The following is an 18,174-nucleotide window of genomic DNA, read 5'->3' as shown; positions in this document are numbered from 1 at the left end:
CGGAGTACCCGGAGAAAACCCACCATGCACAGGGAGAACATGCAAACTCCATGCAGAAAGACCGGGGCCGGGAATCGAACCCAGAACCTTCTTGCTGCAAGGCAACAGCTCTACCAACTGCACCACTGTGCAGCCCCTTATGCTTAACATATAATTGTAAATCAGTCACTTTATCATGCAAAATGTACTGAACATATAAGTGTAAAAAAGTCACAGCTACAAAATGCTACTAGTTTAAAGTTGCCTCTCCTGTATCTGTTGTAACATTCTGCCAGTCAGCTGGCTGAAAGGAAGCTTCAACAGACCGACTCCAACTAATTAACACCAAACAAGATCTAATACTCTGCATGCTAAGGAAATAAAAAAAGTTTTCCTCGTCTCATTCAGCTTATGAATAAAACTCCATGTTTACATCGATTTATTTATGAATCCCTACAACTACTTACATCACTTACAGGTGAGGCTAACTTACTGAAAACTCAACAKGAGGATCTATTGCCATCCAACAAACAAATGTGTGGGCATCAGGTGACCAGCTGCATTAGCCGACAGTGAATAACTTTAAAATGATGCATGTGATAAATAAAATGTAAACATATCTATAGTTGTTACAATACTTCAGATAATATTAGGATTTCTTACAGTACAACTGTAAAAAGATCCTAATAATTTGTATCTGTTTATTGTTTTCTTTAAATATAAATCTAAAACATAGACCAGGCTTAAATATGTTTTCATTTTTCTGATTGATCTTATTTCTGTGGGTTTTTATTATCATGTGTTGTAGGAAACAATATTTATTTCTTCTGTAATACTATAAGAAGAGGTAGAAGCCACATAATTATCAGTAGAAAATTGCCACTGAGAAGTAAATATTTCTTCTTTTAGTAATAGTTTACGTTTAAAATGTGACCTGCTGAGAAAGAAAATTATACAAATAGTAGAAAGCATTGAAAAACAATAATTTGTTTTATAGATGGGAAGACTGCTTTCACTTTAACCAAAAGAAAAGTTATATATCATATCTAATTATATATAAACTGATTTAAATATGGATGAAATCAAAAACTCAAAACCCAGCAAAGAGAAGCTGCTAAAGGGTTGGTTTTTATTTTTGCGTTACCTGAGATGCTCCGTACGTTTCGGTGCTGTAGCTCCGAGCAGACAGGGGGCGACGCTGAGTCAGACTTTTGGTCGGATAACCAATCATGGGCTTCTTCTGCTCCTGGTAAGTGGTGTAGTCGTCGTCGTAGCGACCGTTTCTCTTGTTGTGCATCATCTGATTTTGGTTGTCGGACATGTTGGAGAGGGCAGAATGCTCCATGGGGGACGAGTAGGCAAGAGCCCGACTGTAATGAGGCGGGTCCGTCTGAGTCCAAGCAAACAAATTACATTAGCCTGTTTTTATCACAATCGATGCACAGCACCTGTATTAGCAAATCAGGAGAATAAATTAAATCAAACAACTGAAATAAGATACACATTTATCTTTTGATAAGACGGAAAATCTTCATGCATCAGACACACACTGCAAAAACACAAAATCTTACCAAGTAATTTTGGTTTAGTTTACAGTGCAAATATCTTAGTACACTTGAAATAAGACAAAACTAACTTACAAGTAATTTTCCAGCAAGATTTAGGGGTTTGTTTCAAGTCAATACATTTTTTCTCAAACATTTTTGACTTTTCATGCTCAGAAATTTCCAAGATTTTTCTGAGATTTTTGTTAGAAATGTACTCATTTCGTCTATCTGCAGTGGCCTTCATACACTGTTAAAAATGTACATTTAGCTAATTTGGTGTACACTGATTTAAATTATTTTATTGCTGTATTAAATTAAATCTGTTGGAATAAGAGTATAAACACAAAAGTAATTGTATTTTTGATGGAATGGCCAGAAATACAGTTTAAAAGAAGAAAGATTTGGTTTCCTCAAAATACACTGTAAAAACACAAAATCTTGCAAAGTATTTTTGATTTAGGTTCTAGTGCAAATATTTTGCTACACTTAAAATAAAACAAACTTATAAGTAATTCTTCAGCATGATAAAGAAACTTGTTTTAAGTCAGTAATTCCTTAATATTGGTGGAAAAGTACCAGGCCCACTGGCAGATTATTTCACTTATAAAATGGCAGAAACGTCTGGTTATACGTCTGTTTTGTCTTATTTCAAATATACTGCCTGCAATAGAAACTAGACCAAAATTACTTGGTAAGACGTTGTGTTTTTTGCAGTGCACACTTTATGAACAGTATAAAAGAAAACAACTGTAATAATTAGAACAGAAAGGATTTGCAATCACTAAAAAAAAAAAATACTTCAACACAACAAGATTAACAGATTTGTTTTTGATTACCGTAATTGCTTTCATATATTTATAGCAGCACATGTGCTGTGTGGATTAACATAAACACATTTTTGATGTTGCACATGATATGCGATGAATTTTAAAGAGGCATTATTTTGTTTTTTTTTTGACTGGCTCCTACCTGATGCTTGTACTGAGCTTCCTGTAGCGCCTCCTGCTGGGCTTCATGAACTCTGCGAAACAAGGCGAGCTCAGTGGAGCTCACCAAAGAGTCGGCTCTCCTCAGAAAGCCTGGCCTGGAGCGCTGAGTTGAGATAGTTTGCTGCTGCTGGCTGGACGGGCCGTCCTGGTTGATTGGGGCTTGGGGGAATGAAAACATCTCCAGCGGTGGATACGCGCGATACCGAGGACTCACAAGCTCCTTGGGTAGCGTCTTTCCCGGCTGACTCAAGTAATCCATGGCCTTTGAGGAGTGGTTTACATAATCTGGTGTGTTGGGGAATGGAGGAGGGATTCTGCGATCTATGGTCACCTGATTGGGTAGAAAGTTCATCAATGAGTCAGTGGAAAGGATTCAGGCATCATCGTTGACACACTAAACCTGGTATTTGAGAATTATCTGAATTTACCCCCAAAATGCTGCATTTATTTAAAACATTTTTTAAGTACGTTGCAACGTGACGTCATCCCACCCCTCAGTTTCCTGCTGGAGGGAAAAACCTGCTCGGCACTGATGACTACCACAAAAGTTGTAAAGGTGTAAACATTATGCGCTAAATCTTAACTACACGTGTGACATCTGTAGGAAAAAGAGATGTGGAGATTTCCTCCTAAATGTCAACAATATGATAACTAGATAACAAGCTCCACGGTGTCACATTTCACTTTTTTTAATAAAAAAAGAAGAAATGGCGAGGGAGAGAGAAGTCGGTCAGTTATGCTAGCTTGACTATGACAATCTTAACACGTAGATGTGCTGCAGAATTCGGAGTGTTTCGCTTCAGTTAATGTTTTTTTTTTTAAGGCAAGGTGTTTTAATTTGCTAATCAACCACTGCTGTGTTCAGGTGATCACTTATCATCAATAAACATTAAACAAGCATAAAATCGTAATCGAATGACATGTAATGTGCTTTGTGTGTGAAATGTTGACGTATGCCGATACATTAGTGGGGCTGTTGTCAGTCAGTTGCCATGGCAACGTATCTGCGCATAGCCAGACAGTGTCAGTTTCGAGTTGCTCTTTAATAGGTTTGGTCTGTGTGATTTTCACTTTGTGGCGCACTGCACTAAATTAATAAGACCTACGTCTCCAGGTTTCATTTTGTTAGCCGAGTTGTTCTATCGCAGCAGGTAAGAGAATCAACTTTCTGTCCTGCAGAGTTAGTTTCTGGATGTAAACGATATCTATATTTTCTCACACAGACACAATGTCATATTTTATATATATATATATATATATATATATATATATATATATATGCATTTCTGACCTGGGGATTGTAGTTCTGGTCAAAATGATAGGCCTTGTGAGGAATGGCAGGTTTTTGATTTTGCCCAGACTGATTCTGGTTGCCGCCTCCGTGTCCTGGGAAGCCCAGCTCGTCATCTAACATGGGGGCAGATTGAGACCGAGACATGCTGGTCTGCTCCATGGAACCAGGGAGCTCTGGGCGGTCCAAACTGGTCTGCTGCTCAATGGATGAACTGTAGCTTTCCATGGGAATACTGGGAAGAAAGAGGAAAATACAAGGCAACATCAGAAACTCAAAGATCCAATCTTGTTTCTGATCAGTGAACGTATCATGTTAGAAACTCAGCTACATTCAGTATAATTTCAAAACAAAAAGGAGATATTTGTGAAAACTAGGCTTCTCTCTCACACACAGTTTACTCTGTTAATAATAATATATTATTTTAATTACAATTAATGGTAGGGAGGCTATAAAGAAACGTTTTGAAGATTATTCCTGAACATAATCAGAACTGTCTAAAATCGTTATCAGCAGGCCAAATCGCTGACTGTAGGAATCTCTAGAAGTCTCTCTTGACTCTCAGACTGAATATGAACACTGAACTGACCTGTAGACTTTATAGGAGCCGATGTCGATCTCATCTATGCTCTGGGACTTCTTAAACTTGGATCTGGTTTCCTTCATCATGGGGGAAAGTCGGTCGGAGCTTCTACTCATCACCACTGTGACCTTGTTTCCCCCGCTGATGGTGAGCTGGTCCTTCCTGATCTGCTCCCCCTGGCTGTTGTGATACGTCCAGGATCCGGGCAAAGGTCCTGAGCCCTGCTCCAGTCTGGAAATTATAACAGAAACAGAAAATCAGATAATCAATTGGAACTAATTTTAATCTAATAAACCATAAACCAGTATTAGTTGTGAGTCCATTAAGTCCGATGGCTCACCGTGAGTCCATGTCCTTGCGGTCAGGATTGGGGCTTGAGGTTGGCGTCAGGTCCAGCTTTGAGGGGAAAGCAGTCCTGTCCTCCAACGGGCTGGGCGTCCTGGTCCAATTCTGCCAGGGGTTTTGGGAAGAAGGTCCAGAGGATTGTGGGTCGTTATCCGGGGTGGAGCGCTGGTTTCCGTGGTAGGGGAGTGTCTGGGTATCCAGCTCCAAGGGGACTCCTACGATTCGATCTTGCCTGAGGAGGGGCCGGCGGCCATGAGCCGACTGGCTGCGGGGTTTGGAGCCCAGCGGCGGATTGCCCTGACTCGTGTTAGAGGACGTCGGGTTCATCGGAGACTCCTCAGCGTCAAAACCCGTGTTGTCATAGTGCTGAGCCTCCGACCAATCAAAAGGCTCGCTGAGCGGACGCCGATCTCCCCGTTGCTGCAGCGTTCCCGACGGAGGGGTTTCTCTCTGAGACAGCAGGGGCTTGGAGTCAATAGGCTTTGGGAATGACTGTGCAAGTCTACAAAAATAAAACATATCAGGAGTCACATAAAGAGAACAAACTGAACTGTTTCATAGTCGGTGCATCGTGAACATGTGCTGCAGTCCAACCCACTGGCACTTGGATCCGACAGCTTTCCCCGATGTTCCTCCTAAACATCAACTGGGCAGAGAACCATGTTTGGAGTAATTATGTTTCTAAGAGGATGGATGCCAAATGCAAGTGCCTTCAAACTCTTTTCACTGTCATTTGCATCTTTGTAAACAAATATGTTTCACGAGGATGCAGGCAAATAAAAAACGCATCGTAGAGACTGAGATCTGAACAGACGTTGTGAAATAACTAATATAATGTTGAAAAAATTTACAAAATAAAAGTCAGATAGAAAGACTGGGAAACAAAGAGGAAGTTTGTTTCTAGTGCAGGAGCTTTTCCAAGTCAAACACCAGAAAAATCTGGATTATCAGATGCAAAAATGTAATTTTTCAGGGATCCCACACATTTTGTATCTGCATATGTTTATTTCTGAAGACTCAAACTAGCAGAGTTTCTCAGTCCTCCATAAAAATACACAACGTTGATTTAAATTAACCGTAGATACTAAATAAGTTTTAGCACAAAACATTCAGTAAACGCCTTCTCTTTTTCTATTTGTTGATGACTTTCACTTAAAAATTAAAATAATTTCTATTTATCATATAATTTAATTATAACTGCTACCTGATTTATTTAACAAATAGATATTCTAAGAATTTTTTTTACAAGATTTAAATCTCTTTTATTGAAAATATTTTTAATTATTTGTCAGTAATACACAGTTTGACTTTAATAAAAACTAATCATCACGCCTGAGGCCGTAATGTAAGAGATTTGGCTTGCGATCTGAGATTACATTTTTTTTTACTGCGAGACAGAAACCAGATTCAAAACACGTTTTGATATTAATTTTTAATGCGATTCCCAGTTCCACATACGTCAGCTTATATCATTAATGTGCAATACCCTCCGCAGAGGAGCCATGCCTCTTTAATTGGTTCTTTTCATCTCTCTGTGCAAAAAGCAGCGCCTCCAAACAGTGGATCCCACACAGGAAGCCTCTTCAAACCAGAGAAGGAACAAACTGAACGGCAATCTGCAGCATCTTAACAAGACTCTCTGACCTTCACGAGCAAACAGACAGGCGAGAAGGTTGCACAAAGATGGAGGGAGAAGGGAAAAGATGGAGCGAGTTGAGATATGCAAGAGATGGAGAAAACTGCTGGAGAAAACTTGATAATAGATGAGATGTTTGATGAGAACATACGCTGCAAAAACACAACATTTTACCAAGTATCAGTCGAGTTTCTAGTGGAAATACTCTAAAACACTTGAAATAAGACAAAACTAACTTGCAAGAGACTTTTTAGCGAGATATATGAGCTTGTTTTAAATAAATAATTCCTTAATATCAATGAAAATGGTGAATTATTTAACTTATAATCAGGGGTGTGACTAGGTTTTAAACATTGGGGGGGCTTAGTCCCCAGGAGATGAACAGGCGAGTACAAAATTTCTCAAACAAAAACAAAGACGTTGCTTTTCTACTGTTTAAAACGGTATTCATAGTACAAATGCTATGAAATGTGATTATAAATAGTTAATCAATGTGATAAAATGATTTCCAAGCAAATGTTGCTCACCTTCTAAGTACAGCAATATTTCCCAGACTGTTTTAATATAAAGTAAAGGAAAACTGACAGATTTATGATCATATTTAATTTAAAAACGACATTTTAAACTGATACTCTGGTAACATTATATTAAATTTGTTGGCAAATAAAAAATTATATCAGCAACAAAAAAAACCCACCAAATTATTCAAAGGGGGGTTGATAATATTTCAGGGGCTCGGGCCCCCATAAAACAGGTCTTGTGACGCCACTGCTTATAACAAGACATGTTATAAGTGAAATAATCTGCCAGTGGAGCTCGTATGTTATCATCAATATTAACTCAAAAATATACTTGAGTTCTTTTTGTCTTACTTCAGGTGAACCAAGATGTTTCCTGTAGCAACGAGACAGAAAACCTCCGTAAGGTGTTTTGCTTTTGAGAAGCCGGTGTGTTTACCTGTTGGTCCAGTGTGTTTGAGGGGCCTGGTCCTTACTGGGGGCGGGCAGGGCAGGAGTGTGTGCGTGCGCATGAGAGTGTGTGTGTGTGTGTGTGTGTGAGTGTGTGTTGGCGGAGGGATTGGAGGAGCCTGAGGAGCCCTGAGAGGGCGAGTAGTCGGAGTAGGTGGCCGAGGAGCCACTGTGGTTCAGACAGTGGAGCTTATCGACCTCCTCGTCTGTCGACTCTGGACGGAGACACAGAAGGACAAACGTCTCACCTGCACAACACGTCTAATGCAGAATAAACAGCTTTGTGCTTCTGAAGGTCACATTTTGGTTGATTTTACCGTTTCATTTTAGGTTTAAGCAGAGATGGGTAGTAACTAGTTATATTTACCAGAGGAACCTTTTTGAAAAAAATGTACTTTAGGAGTATTTTTACTGTGCTTTACTTTCTACTTTTACTTGGTTAATCTTCTATGAAGTATCGCTACTGTAACATGAGTAAAATTTCTGGAAAAGATTCACCAGACACAGACAAACACCTGCAGTTTGTGTTAAAGTTTATACGTTTTTTATTGAAAGAAACTGATTTTGAAAAATGTTCTTATGTTATTTTTTGTTAATTATATGAATTATTGACATTTTGGTTCTTAAAAAAAAAAACAAAATATATTTTGGATGATGTAAGTTTTAAATGTTAAATGATAGATAATTTGATGAGATACTCTGTACGCAGGTGGACTTTGTAACCAAATACTTTTTTACTTTTTACTTGAGTAATTTTGGATACTTCTTACTTTTACTCGTGTAAAAATAAGTTGAAGTGGTGCTGCTCTTACTTGAATACAGTTTTCAGATGCTTTTAGAGCAGATTAGGATCGGCCTAAGGTTCACTACATTTTTTAACCAAATAATTCTCACATACTGAGATTTTAGCCTGCTCAGTTCTCTGGTTGCTAGGTGACGGGCTAGGCTTTGCTGGGTTGCTAGGTAACGGGCTGGGTTGCTAGGTGAGGGGAGGGGCAAGTTTTTGAAACGGCTCAATATTCAGACACCAAAAAACATGAACTTAATGCCAAAAAACGGCTTTTTAAAAAACTGTTTAAGCGGCTTTCAGGAGCAGTAAAAACACAAGTGGAAGCACAAAAACACGCAAAATGTAAATTTATCATCATGCGTCCCTTTTAAGGAACGTTTTCACAGCTGTAAATTTGAATAAATTAAGACGTTCCTTATTTTTGTTACAGTTAATCTGCCTCACATTGTGACTAATTGATGGACGCCATTGCAACAAGCCTCACAGTTGCTAAAAATAAAACCATTAGGTTATCATTTGCAGCTTTGTGATTACGACTCTCTGCATGATGCGGTACCTTTCTTATCCTTCCCCAGCAGCACCACCTTTGGTTTGTACATCGGCGGCTCCACCAGCGTCGGCCGCATGTCGGAGATACGGATGTCATTAGGCGAGCCGCCCATCGAGTCCTGAGCACCGATAAACAAACCCAGGTAAGATGTGCAAAAGGAACAAAAAGTAAATTAAGCATTATTTCACTTTGAAAGAGTTACAGTATCAATCAATCAATCCAATTTTATTTGTATAGCACATTTCAGCAGCAAGGCATTTCAAAGTGCTTTACATAATTAAAATAAAAACAGCATGTGACATTGAATAAACAGTGAGAAAGAGATTAAAAAAAAAAGATAAAAACATTAAAACCCCTTTAGGATTTCAGTTAAACGTCGTTTAACTGGGATGTTTTCTGGGGGGCTTTACATCATTAAAACGTAGAAAAGAAATAAAAAGAAATTAAAAACATTAAAGACATAAAACCATGGAAGACATCAAAGCAGCTTCAACTTAAGTGCATTTATTCAGCGCAAAATTAAGTTTAATTTCTTCTAATATATTACACTCAGCAACTCTGCACTGCAAAAACACAAAATCTCACCAAGTAATTTTTGTCGTCTTTCTAGTGTAAATACCTTAGTTCACTTGAAATGAGATAAATTAACTTACATGTAACTTTCACTTGTAACAATAAATTTTTAAGTGAAATAATTTGCCAGTGGAGCTAGAACGAATTATTTTCTGAAAACAAGCTTCTATATTTAGCTAAAAAGTTAGTTTTGTCTTATTTCAAGTGTACTAAGATATTTGCACTAAAAACTAAACCAAAACTACTTGGTAATATTTTGTGTTTTTACAGTGTGCTGCTTAATTTCACAGTTCCTGTTCATCAACATGGCATTACATCCTTTTACGAAGGATCACAGACCCAGCAGCTGGGACAAAAAGGCCTGGATTATGTTACAAAACTTCATAGATACTCAGAACCTGTAAAAAATGTAAAGATTTATAGGACAAGCCTATTGCTTTTAGTAAATTATTGGTTTGTAAAACAGCGTTTTATATTTGCTGCTTTTTTTGCTATCTAAAATGAAGCTAATTCGAATCTGAAGCCTCTAAATTTTTTGTCTAAATAAATTACTAACAGAGGATTTAAACACTGAAAAAAATGTTAGATTTTTATGCAACATCAGTTTTAAAGTTTAAATATGAAGGGTGCATGGTGTCAATAAATATATTTTTTTCAAATAATCAGCACAGCATCATGACCCATCAACATGTTTTTGTTCATTTCAGTAAAAAAAAATGTTTTATCCCTTCAATGACTGCATGAATCTTGTATTAAACAATACGAAGAAAAGCAGAACAACCCCACAGTAAACACTTAACTCTTGTTTTTATCAGCTAGCGCCGTTAGTTTTGTACCTCAGAGCTTTCTGTCAAGTCCTCCTTGTCCTTCCTCTTGGGAATGTCGATGCCAGAATTATGCATCGATCCTTGATCCATTAGCTGAGCCTGAGAGAAGTCCTGCATCTCTCTGTCAGTCACCTGGCAAACAGTTTCATTTCGTCCGTCAAACGAATCAAACACCTGCATCAACTGAGCAAAGCAAGAAGAGGTTAAGACACACTTTGGTCAAACGTGTTTCATTTTCACATCAACATCATGGATTCAGAGGCTGTAATTCAGGCGCTCTAACCGTTTCCATGGCAACATCTAAACCTGACAAAGAGATTTGCAATGAGACTACATCAGTGTCTGACCTCACAAATGAACGCCTGAACCTTTTGGCGAGCGTTCACCGAAAAGTTAAAGCAGCAAATAGAGAGGCGACGTCTTGTGTAACTTTTAAAAAAATATGTTTTTCTTTTACATATTTGTGAAAACTGTCTCTATGTAGTGATGAGTCAGATAAAGATTGAACTTCTCCTCTTCCTCCCTGAGCTGCTGTCTGAAGAAATGCTCCGCTCCCGGTCAAAAACAACCAATCAGAGCCAGGAGGAGGGTCTTAGCGCAGTGAATCATCTTCGTGAACGCGCTGCTATAAAATAAACAGTTTCTTTTGTTGATGACACACATAAAAATGTAATGTTGATGGTGTTTCTTTATAAATTTGTAATTTTGTATTTCTAAAGCACCTGCTGCTGAAATGCTCCTGTCCTCCCTCTTGGCCAGTTGCCATGGCCACCACTGATGGCGGATAAATCAATCAATTTATTTGTGTAGAGCATTTCAGCAGCAGGTGCTTTACGTCATAGAAATACAGAATCACAAATTTATAAAGAAACACCATCAACATTACATTTTGATGTGTGTCATCACCAAAAGAAACTGTTTATTTTATAGCAGCGTTATGACTGACAGCATGACTGGCAGCGCTAAGCCCCGCCTACAGGCTCTGATTGGTTGTTTCTAGTTAGCAGTGGGAGAAGCAGAAGAGCTCAATTTTTCAGAGATTATCTGCCTTGTACCACGACAGTTTCAAAACATTTACTAAATAAATATAATTTTTATGAAAGTTACACACTGTAGCTTTAAACTCTTTGGTATCTGAATATTTTAGGCAATAATCATGTTTAAATAAATCCAAATTTTGTAAAAACAATGTAAAATTCAGGTTAAGACATGAAATACTGAGGAAGCTTCTGCAGTTTTCCGCCTGTTTCTCACCTCTTTCGGGGGCAGGGGCCACGGCGGCTCGTACTGCTCTTTGCTGAGGTGAGCATGCTCCATGTTGGTTCCTGCTGAGGTGGCGGTGCCTGAGCTCAGCTGGTGCTGGTGCCCGTGTCCTGGATGCATGCTTTTACCCACAAGGCTCTGCACTGATTTAACCATGTTCTTCAGATCCTCAGGGTACGGCGTCGGGTAGCGCTTCAGGTTTATCTCCACCTGAAGCCAACAGAAACCGATAAGTCAGGGCTGTCCAAACTGTTTGTCCAAAACTGTAGCCAAAAAAACCTCCAACGTAAAATCAAGACAGCAAACAGTTTGATTTTTATTGTAGAATAAAAGGAGAACATTTTGCCAAAATGTCAGAAATCTTGTTATTAATCTCAGAAATATTCTAGAAGGCTTCTGGAAATTCTTCAAAAGAAAATTTTTGCCATTTGAAATTCAGAAAATATTTTGTAGAAATGTTTTGATATCTGAAAATGTAATTTTTTTCCAGGAAATATTCTTGTTTTTGTGGATAATTTATAAGATTACTGTCACAACGATCCTAATACGCTGCAGCAGATTTTGCATGTTTGCTGCATTAAAAGAAAAATGTCTAGTTTTCAGTTTCTTTTGGGTTTGATTGATTAATTTTTTTCAGTAATAAAACAGGATTTGGGTCACTTTCTTTCTAAATTCTTGCTATATTCAGCCAAGAATAAAAACTGATTTGGGTGCAACTTTTCAGTAAAAGTCTCTGGATGAACCTGGTTTTACCTTTTACTAAAACTTAGTTATAAAAAAGAAAATTTTGTAGGTAACAATTTTTACCCTGATTACAAATTAAAAGTATCCATCTACATTTACAGGCCAGATTTCTGGACAAATGCAGTTAAAAAGAAAACACTATTAGTTTTCTTTTTAAGATTTTAATCATGCTAGTTATTATTAAACAGCTATAAAAGTGTCAGAAAGCAAAAAGCGGACCTTGACCTTCCCAGAGTTGTCTTCCTCATCCTTCTTGTCCTCAAAGTCGAAGGCCACAGTCATCCTCTGCTGTCTCTGCTCTTCCCACAGTGTAGGATTAAAGCTGTCGCTATCCGACTGGTAATCTGTAAAAATACAGAGAATTTACATTTAATAGACCGGAGGGTGAATTTTACAGAGATAAACAGATTTAACCTCATGTTAAACTGCAAAAACACAAAATCTACCAAGTATTTTTGGTCTAGTTTCAAATGTAAATATCTTAGTGGACTTAAAATAAGACAAAAAGTACTTAGAAGAAACTTTTTAGCTACATAAATGATCTTTTCTATTTCTTAATATTGGAAAAAAAAAAAAGTATTTATTACTGATTATTTTACGTTTAACATGGGATTTTTTTTTGTTTTAAGTGAAATAATCATGTTGTAATGTTATAAAAATTCAATAAATAATAAATATACATATAAAAACATTAATGGGTGCTTTGAAATAATATTGCTTCAGCATTATGAACAGAATCATGTTAACAAATATCCAATGCCCTTAATGGAGACGACGCTTTAGCTATAAGCTTTTTTTTATTTATTTATGGCATACTGAAGCACATGAAAAAAATCTCAAAATATCTAAAATGTAATATTCTAAGATGCTTTTCACATTTTAACAACAAAATAAAGGTTTTTTTAAGTGAAATAATCTGCCAGTTCAACTATTAGGGAGTTATTTATCTAAAACATGCTCCAGTATTTTGCTAAAAAGTTACTTTAGTTTATTTTTGTGTTAGTTTTCATAAGAGAAATTTATTATTATGATTTCAGTGTTGAGCGAGTAGCAGCAGCTGTTTGTTACTCGCACACTTTGTAATATTTGAGAAGCAATTTAAAAAACAAACAAACTAACAATTATTTAAAAACAATGATTTGTGAACCTCAGGGGAATTACATGAGCACTGAAGCTGCAAAGCATCACAAAACAGTCAGAGGATAATTCACTGTTATGCAATGTAAAGACATAAAAAACGAATATTTACAGCAGCAAGTAGAAGGATAAAACAAAACTAGAACTGTGTATTCTTCAAAATCTAAATTTCACTGGTAAGTTTAAGTTTTGCTCTTTCAGTTTGGCTTTTTTTAAACCTTAAAAAGATTGGGGTTAAGTCCTAAATGTTTTGGTTTTATCAATATTTCAGGATCACCCAGTGATGTTGTCCAAACCAAAAATATCACATGACAACATTCAAACTTTCTGCGACATAAAAACAGATATTTTCTACCTTCGTCATGCCTGGGCTGTTGCGGAAACATGTAGTTGGTCAGAACTTTCTGTTTGGTTTCTGGATGGGCTTCCGTCTGCAGCGGGATCAAAGCTTTGGACTGGAAAACAGAAACAAACGGTCAAACTTTCATTTCTCCACTCGCCTTTTTACTGTTAGAGGAAACAAGCCAAATCTTAGGTCACCCTTAGATCAAAAATTAATTTTGTCAACACTAAGTTTTACACTGCAGCCTGAAGTGACCCAATTCCGATTTTATTTTTTTTGACGTAATGCGACCTGTATCCGATCTTTTCATGGCAGTGTGAACAGCTCAGGTCGGATTCTTTTCAGAAAGTGACCCAAATCCGATACGTATCCGATTCAAATGCGACCATAACGTCCAGGTCGCATTCATCCGAACTGAACGTCACTGATTCTCAACCAACAAATCTCACTATTCTGCTCCTGATACGCGCAAGTGGGAAGAAAAACAACAACCATAACGGACTATATGAGGATTAAGTTGTTAATTTGCTGCTCCGGTTGGACAACAACTTCAAATATGTAAGCTAAGCGCCACCGTTAGCCTCCATGTTTACTTCCGCAAACACTGAGCTCTTCTTCTTCTTCTTTTTATGGCGGTTGGCAGAACACTGASAACGCTGACGCTATGGCGCCCTCTAGTGCGCATGCGGGACACTTCAGGTTGTTTGCCAGTTTACACTGCAGAACACATACAGGTCGCATTTACTGGCAGTGTGAACGACCCTGGCAAAAAAAAAAATCGGAATTGCCAAAAAATCGGAATTGAGTCACTTCAGGCTGCAGTGTGGACGCACCCTAATATGATAGATATCAATTCGGGGAACTGACTCCAAAAATAACCAGTGGCCCTTTAATGAAACTTTAATGTGCATGATTAGTAATATATGTAATATGCTAATAATGTCCAAATTGAAATTTGTGGAAGTGTGTGAATACATTAGCAACATTTTTAAATGGAAATATATGTTTGCCTTGACATTTCATCAACATTTGAAATTTAAATGTGCTTTTGACTTTAACAGAGACATTAAGATTCACTGTTGTAATGGCTTTTATTATAATTTATAGCATTTGATCAAACTCTAAGTATTAAAATATTCTGAAGCTTCGTAGTGTAGCCTGGAATTAAATTAGGATTTAAAGGTAGTGAAATAAATCAGCACTGCACTTCCATGTAGCAAAGTTTATTTTACAAGAGAATTAGGTGAAGTAAAGATGGCAAAAAATCAAGTCTAAAAAAATTATATTTTATAGAATATATAGAATAATTTCATCATCTTAAATTGTTGTTTGTGTCTATAACTGCATTTCCACTGACCAGATAATTGCGCAATTTAACACTTAAAAAAATTAATTAGCTTTAGTTTCTAGTGCAATTAGTTCAAGGTGTTGTTGCATATGGACCCCTTGCAGCCCAAGCGCACAAGATCCCGTTCCGTCTCTCTGCTGGAGAGCAAAAAGCTGCTAGCTGACGATGATTAGCATAGGTTTCAGCGGTTAAGTACTTCAATTCACACCTGATATATAAAAGAAAAASGGATGCAGTGCTTTGCTGCTAATTGTCAACACTATGATAACTTGATAACAAGGTGAGGAAAAAGTTTTAAATAAGAAAGAAAATAGCGATTGAGAAGAAAGTAGGTCAGCTATGCTAGCTTGACTTTGATAACTTTAACATGTAGATGTGATGAGGAATTCATTGTTTTGGTTCAGTTACAAAATAAAAAAAGGCGACATAAACACCACCTCTGAGAGATCATCAGCAGAGCAGGCGTTTAAACTAGCTAACCGCTGTTAGCTTAGTTTATAGCAAGAGTAGCTAATCTACCACCTGTGTTAACTTAGCTAATAGCAAGAGTAGCTAATCAACCACCTCTGTTAGCTTAGCTTATAGCAAGAGTAGCTAATCAACCACCTCTGTTAGCTAATAGCAAGAGTAGCTAATCTACCACCTGTTAGCTTAGCTTATAGCAAGCATAGCTAGCCTACCACCTCTGTTAGCTTAGCTTATAGCAAGCGTAGCTAATCAACCACCTCTGTTAGCTTAGCTTATAGCAAGCATATCTAGCCTACCACAGTGATCACTTCGTAATAATCGCAAAATAAAAATCATGATACTGTAAAGGACTGAATGTCCCGTTCTATGTGTGGGAAATGTTTGAGTGAAACATAAAGTGGCGTTGTTGTCAGTTGCTATGGCAACGAGTCTGAGTGTGGCGAGGAAAAAGTGGTTTTGAGTTGTTCTTTAGCGTTTTTTTCTGCTTTATTTCTCCCCTTACTGTGGCGCGTAGCACTAAGTGAAGAATACCTTCATGTCCAGGCTTCATTTAGTTAATGGAGCTGTTCTGCCGCGGCGGCGCGGCTATGAATGGCATGAAAGATAATCGTCTTTTTGCTCTCCAGCGTTGTGCACATTTTCAGGATGTGAGCAATAACATGCAGGGGTCCATGTGGGTTCGCCGGTGTGTTCTCCTGCAGGGTAAAGGACAGATACCTGATTGTCTGAGAGCCACAGAGCTGCCAGATCCTTCAGCTTGGTGAAGGTAAACGGTAGATTCTTTAACCTACGAAGGAAGACACAGAAAGAGAAAGAAGGAGGGGATGGGGGAGCGGGTGAAGAATGGAGATGTTTCATGTTCCCACGCACTGTACAGCCTGCAGAGCATGCAACCATGGCAACACACTCGCCGGTTCCCACAGCAACCACAGGCCGCCTCAGCAGTGCGAAGGAGGGCAGTGGAGCTGCCATTGAGAAAGTTTCGCCTGGTGACGACGCGCTCACGCCGGTACCTGTTGTCGCTGAGGTTGAGCACGCGCAGTTTGGTCATCTGTCCGATTTCGTCAGGCAGAAACTCCAGCTTGTTGGACCGAAGTGACATCACCGTCACGTTCTTGCAGTTACCGATCTAACACAGGTTCATACACACACACACGCACACACGCACACACACATACACACACACACACACACACACACACACACACACACACACACGTTATCAAAACAAATGAGAAGTTTGATGCATTTTTTTTGTTTAAGTGACAAAGGATTACGTTTGTGTGCGTGGCGATTTTGCATGTTAGAGCTACGTAAAGTGGTGCAGAGGTTTTTGCAAATACAAATGCGTAAATATGTGCAGCATAAATTTATATTCATGTATAAATGAATATAAACTCATTGCAACCAAATGCATTCAGAAATCACCTCATTTTTTTTAGACACAAAAAACATGAACTTATTTTCACATGAGCTGTTTTCAGAAGCAGCAGTGGGAAGCACAAAAATGTCCAAAATGTGACGTTAGCAAATATTTCTAATTGTTTTTTGATTACACTAACATCTTAAATCTAATATCTTACATGTTGTTTAACCTGCTTTATGTCAACGTTAAAGCTGCCATGAATTAGCTCACCTCCCGCGGCAGCTGCGTGAGGAAGTTCTCATCTGCAGCAAACGTTCTCAAGCTGTGCAGGTAGCCGACGGTGGGAGGCAGCGACTCCAACTCGTTACAGCTGCAGTCCAACTCTTCCAACAGAGACAGGCTGAAGAAAACGAGGAGAGGACATGGTGGCAGAAAGAGGAAAAGAGTCATTCTGAAAGATGCAGAATGTCTGAGGCAGTTTTAAAAACTTATTCCTCTCTACAACTGGAAACTAACTCTAAGGAAAGACTGAAACGAGAAACAAAATCATTTTAAAATCTAATCAAAGATCAGCATTAGGCCTCCTGCAAAATTCTGCTTTATTATGATAGAAACACACAATGAGAGTCGGGTAGTAACTACTTATCTTTACTCAATTATGTTTTGAAAAAAATGTACTTTTAGGAGTATTTTTCCCATGCTGTGCTTTTTATTCTTACTTGAGTAATTTTATTATGAAGTATTTATGAGTAAAATCTCTGGAAAATTTATATAAGTTTGTTTTAAAAATCAAAACAAAAAATGTTAAAACTTTTGTAAGTGTGAATTTGGAGCTGTAGTTCAATACCAAGTGATTATTAAATTATGATTAAAATTAAAGATAAAGGCTTGAAATCAATCATCTAGAAAAGTATGTCAACAATATTTGTACATTTTTATAGACCCCAGCTTCTCTACTGTAACATCTACTGTAGAAAACCTGACTCCCCTTTGTGTGTATTCTCTGTCCTGACACCGAGGTAACAGCATGCTAATGCTAATGAGACAACAATTTTACATTCACGTACTGCCACTGTTAACATTACATTAGTCTGCTATTATTATTCTCAACAGACGGGACCATCTGGACTACCATGCGGACTAAAGGGGAGCAGATGAGATGGGAGGAAACACGAGGAGAGGTGTAAGGCAAGGTTAGCTTATAGTGAATAGCATTTGTGTTTCCTATTGTGGTTACAATTAAGATAAAGGTTCTGCTAAGCAAGATGTCATTTTTTAGATCCAATTTTTCTGTTTTGTTTCCTTTAACTTTTTTCAAATGAAGCCACTATCTGGTTGGGAGTAAAGTTCAAGACGTAGTTTTACATCCAGTGAAAATTAGCAACAACAAAAAAATCATTGTATTCAAGATAACTGAGAATATATAT

At 37.9% G+C, this 18,174-nt stretch overlaps 1 protein-coding gene across 17 annotated transcripts in view; it reads right to left on the bottom strand.

Moving 5' to 3' along the window:
• Positions 1 to 18,174, bottom strand: part of lrrc7 (leucine rich repeat containing 7) — a 153,715-nt gene that overhangs the window by 23,878 nt on the left and 111,663 nt on the right. For 14 of the 17 annotated variants that reach the window (XM_017304404.1, XM_017304403.1, XM_008406230.2 and 11 more), the window contains 14 exons: positions 17,018 to 17,147; positions 16,395 to 16,510; positions 16,099 to 16,168; positions 13,578 to 13,677; positions 12,305 to 12,429; positions 11,333 to 11,551; positions 10,088 to 10,261; positions 8,685 to 8,796; positions 7,328 to 7,553; positions 4,730 to 5,236; positions 4,396 to 4,620; positions 3,807 to 4,041; positions 2,496 to 2,846; positions 1,124 to 1,369 (listed from right to left, as the gene is read on the bottom strand). In XM_017304404.1, the coding sequence (XP_017159893.1) occupies positions 1,124 to 1,369; positions 2,496 to 2,846; positions 3,807 to 4,041; positions 4,396 to 4,620; positions 4,730 to 5,236; positions 7,328 to 7,553; positions 8,685 to 8,796; positions 10,088 to 10,261; positions 11,333 to 11,551; positions 12,305 to 12,429; positions 13,578 to 13,677; positions 16,099 to 16,168; positions 16,395 to 16,510; positions 17,018 to 17,147 (2,836 nt within the window). The remainder of the gene's footprint in view (positions 1 to 1,123; positions 1,370 to 2,495; positions 2,847 to 3,806; positions 4,042 to 4,395; positions 4,621 to 4,729; positions 5,237 to 7,327; positions 7,554 to 8,684; positions 8,797 to 10,087; positions 10,262 to 11,332; positions 11,552 to 12,304; positions 12,430 to 13,577; positions 13,678 to 16,098; positions 16,169 to 16,394; positions 16,511 to 17,017; positions 17,148 to 18,174) is intronic. The other 3 variants (XM_008406225.2, XM_008406228.2, XM_008406236.2) reach the window with 1 other exon arrangement.

This window comes from Poecilia reticulata, linkage group LG4 (genome assembly GCF_000633615.1).
Source record: "Poecilia reticulata strain Guanapo linkage group LG4, Guppy_female_1.0+MT, whole genome shotgun sequence".
NCBI lineage: Eukaryota > Metazoa > Chordata > Actinopteri > Cyprinodontiformes > Poeciliidae > Poecilia > Poecilia reticulata.
Note: the sequence above shows the minus strand (reverse complement) of the source record. Positions and strands in the feature narration are given on the sequence as shown.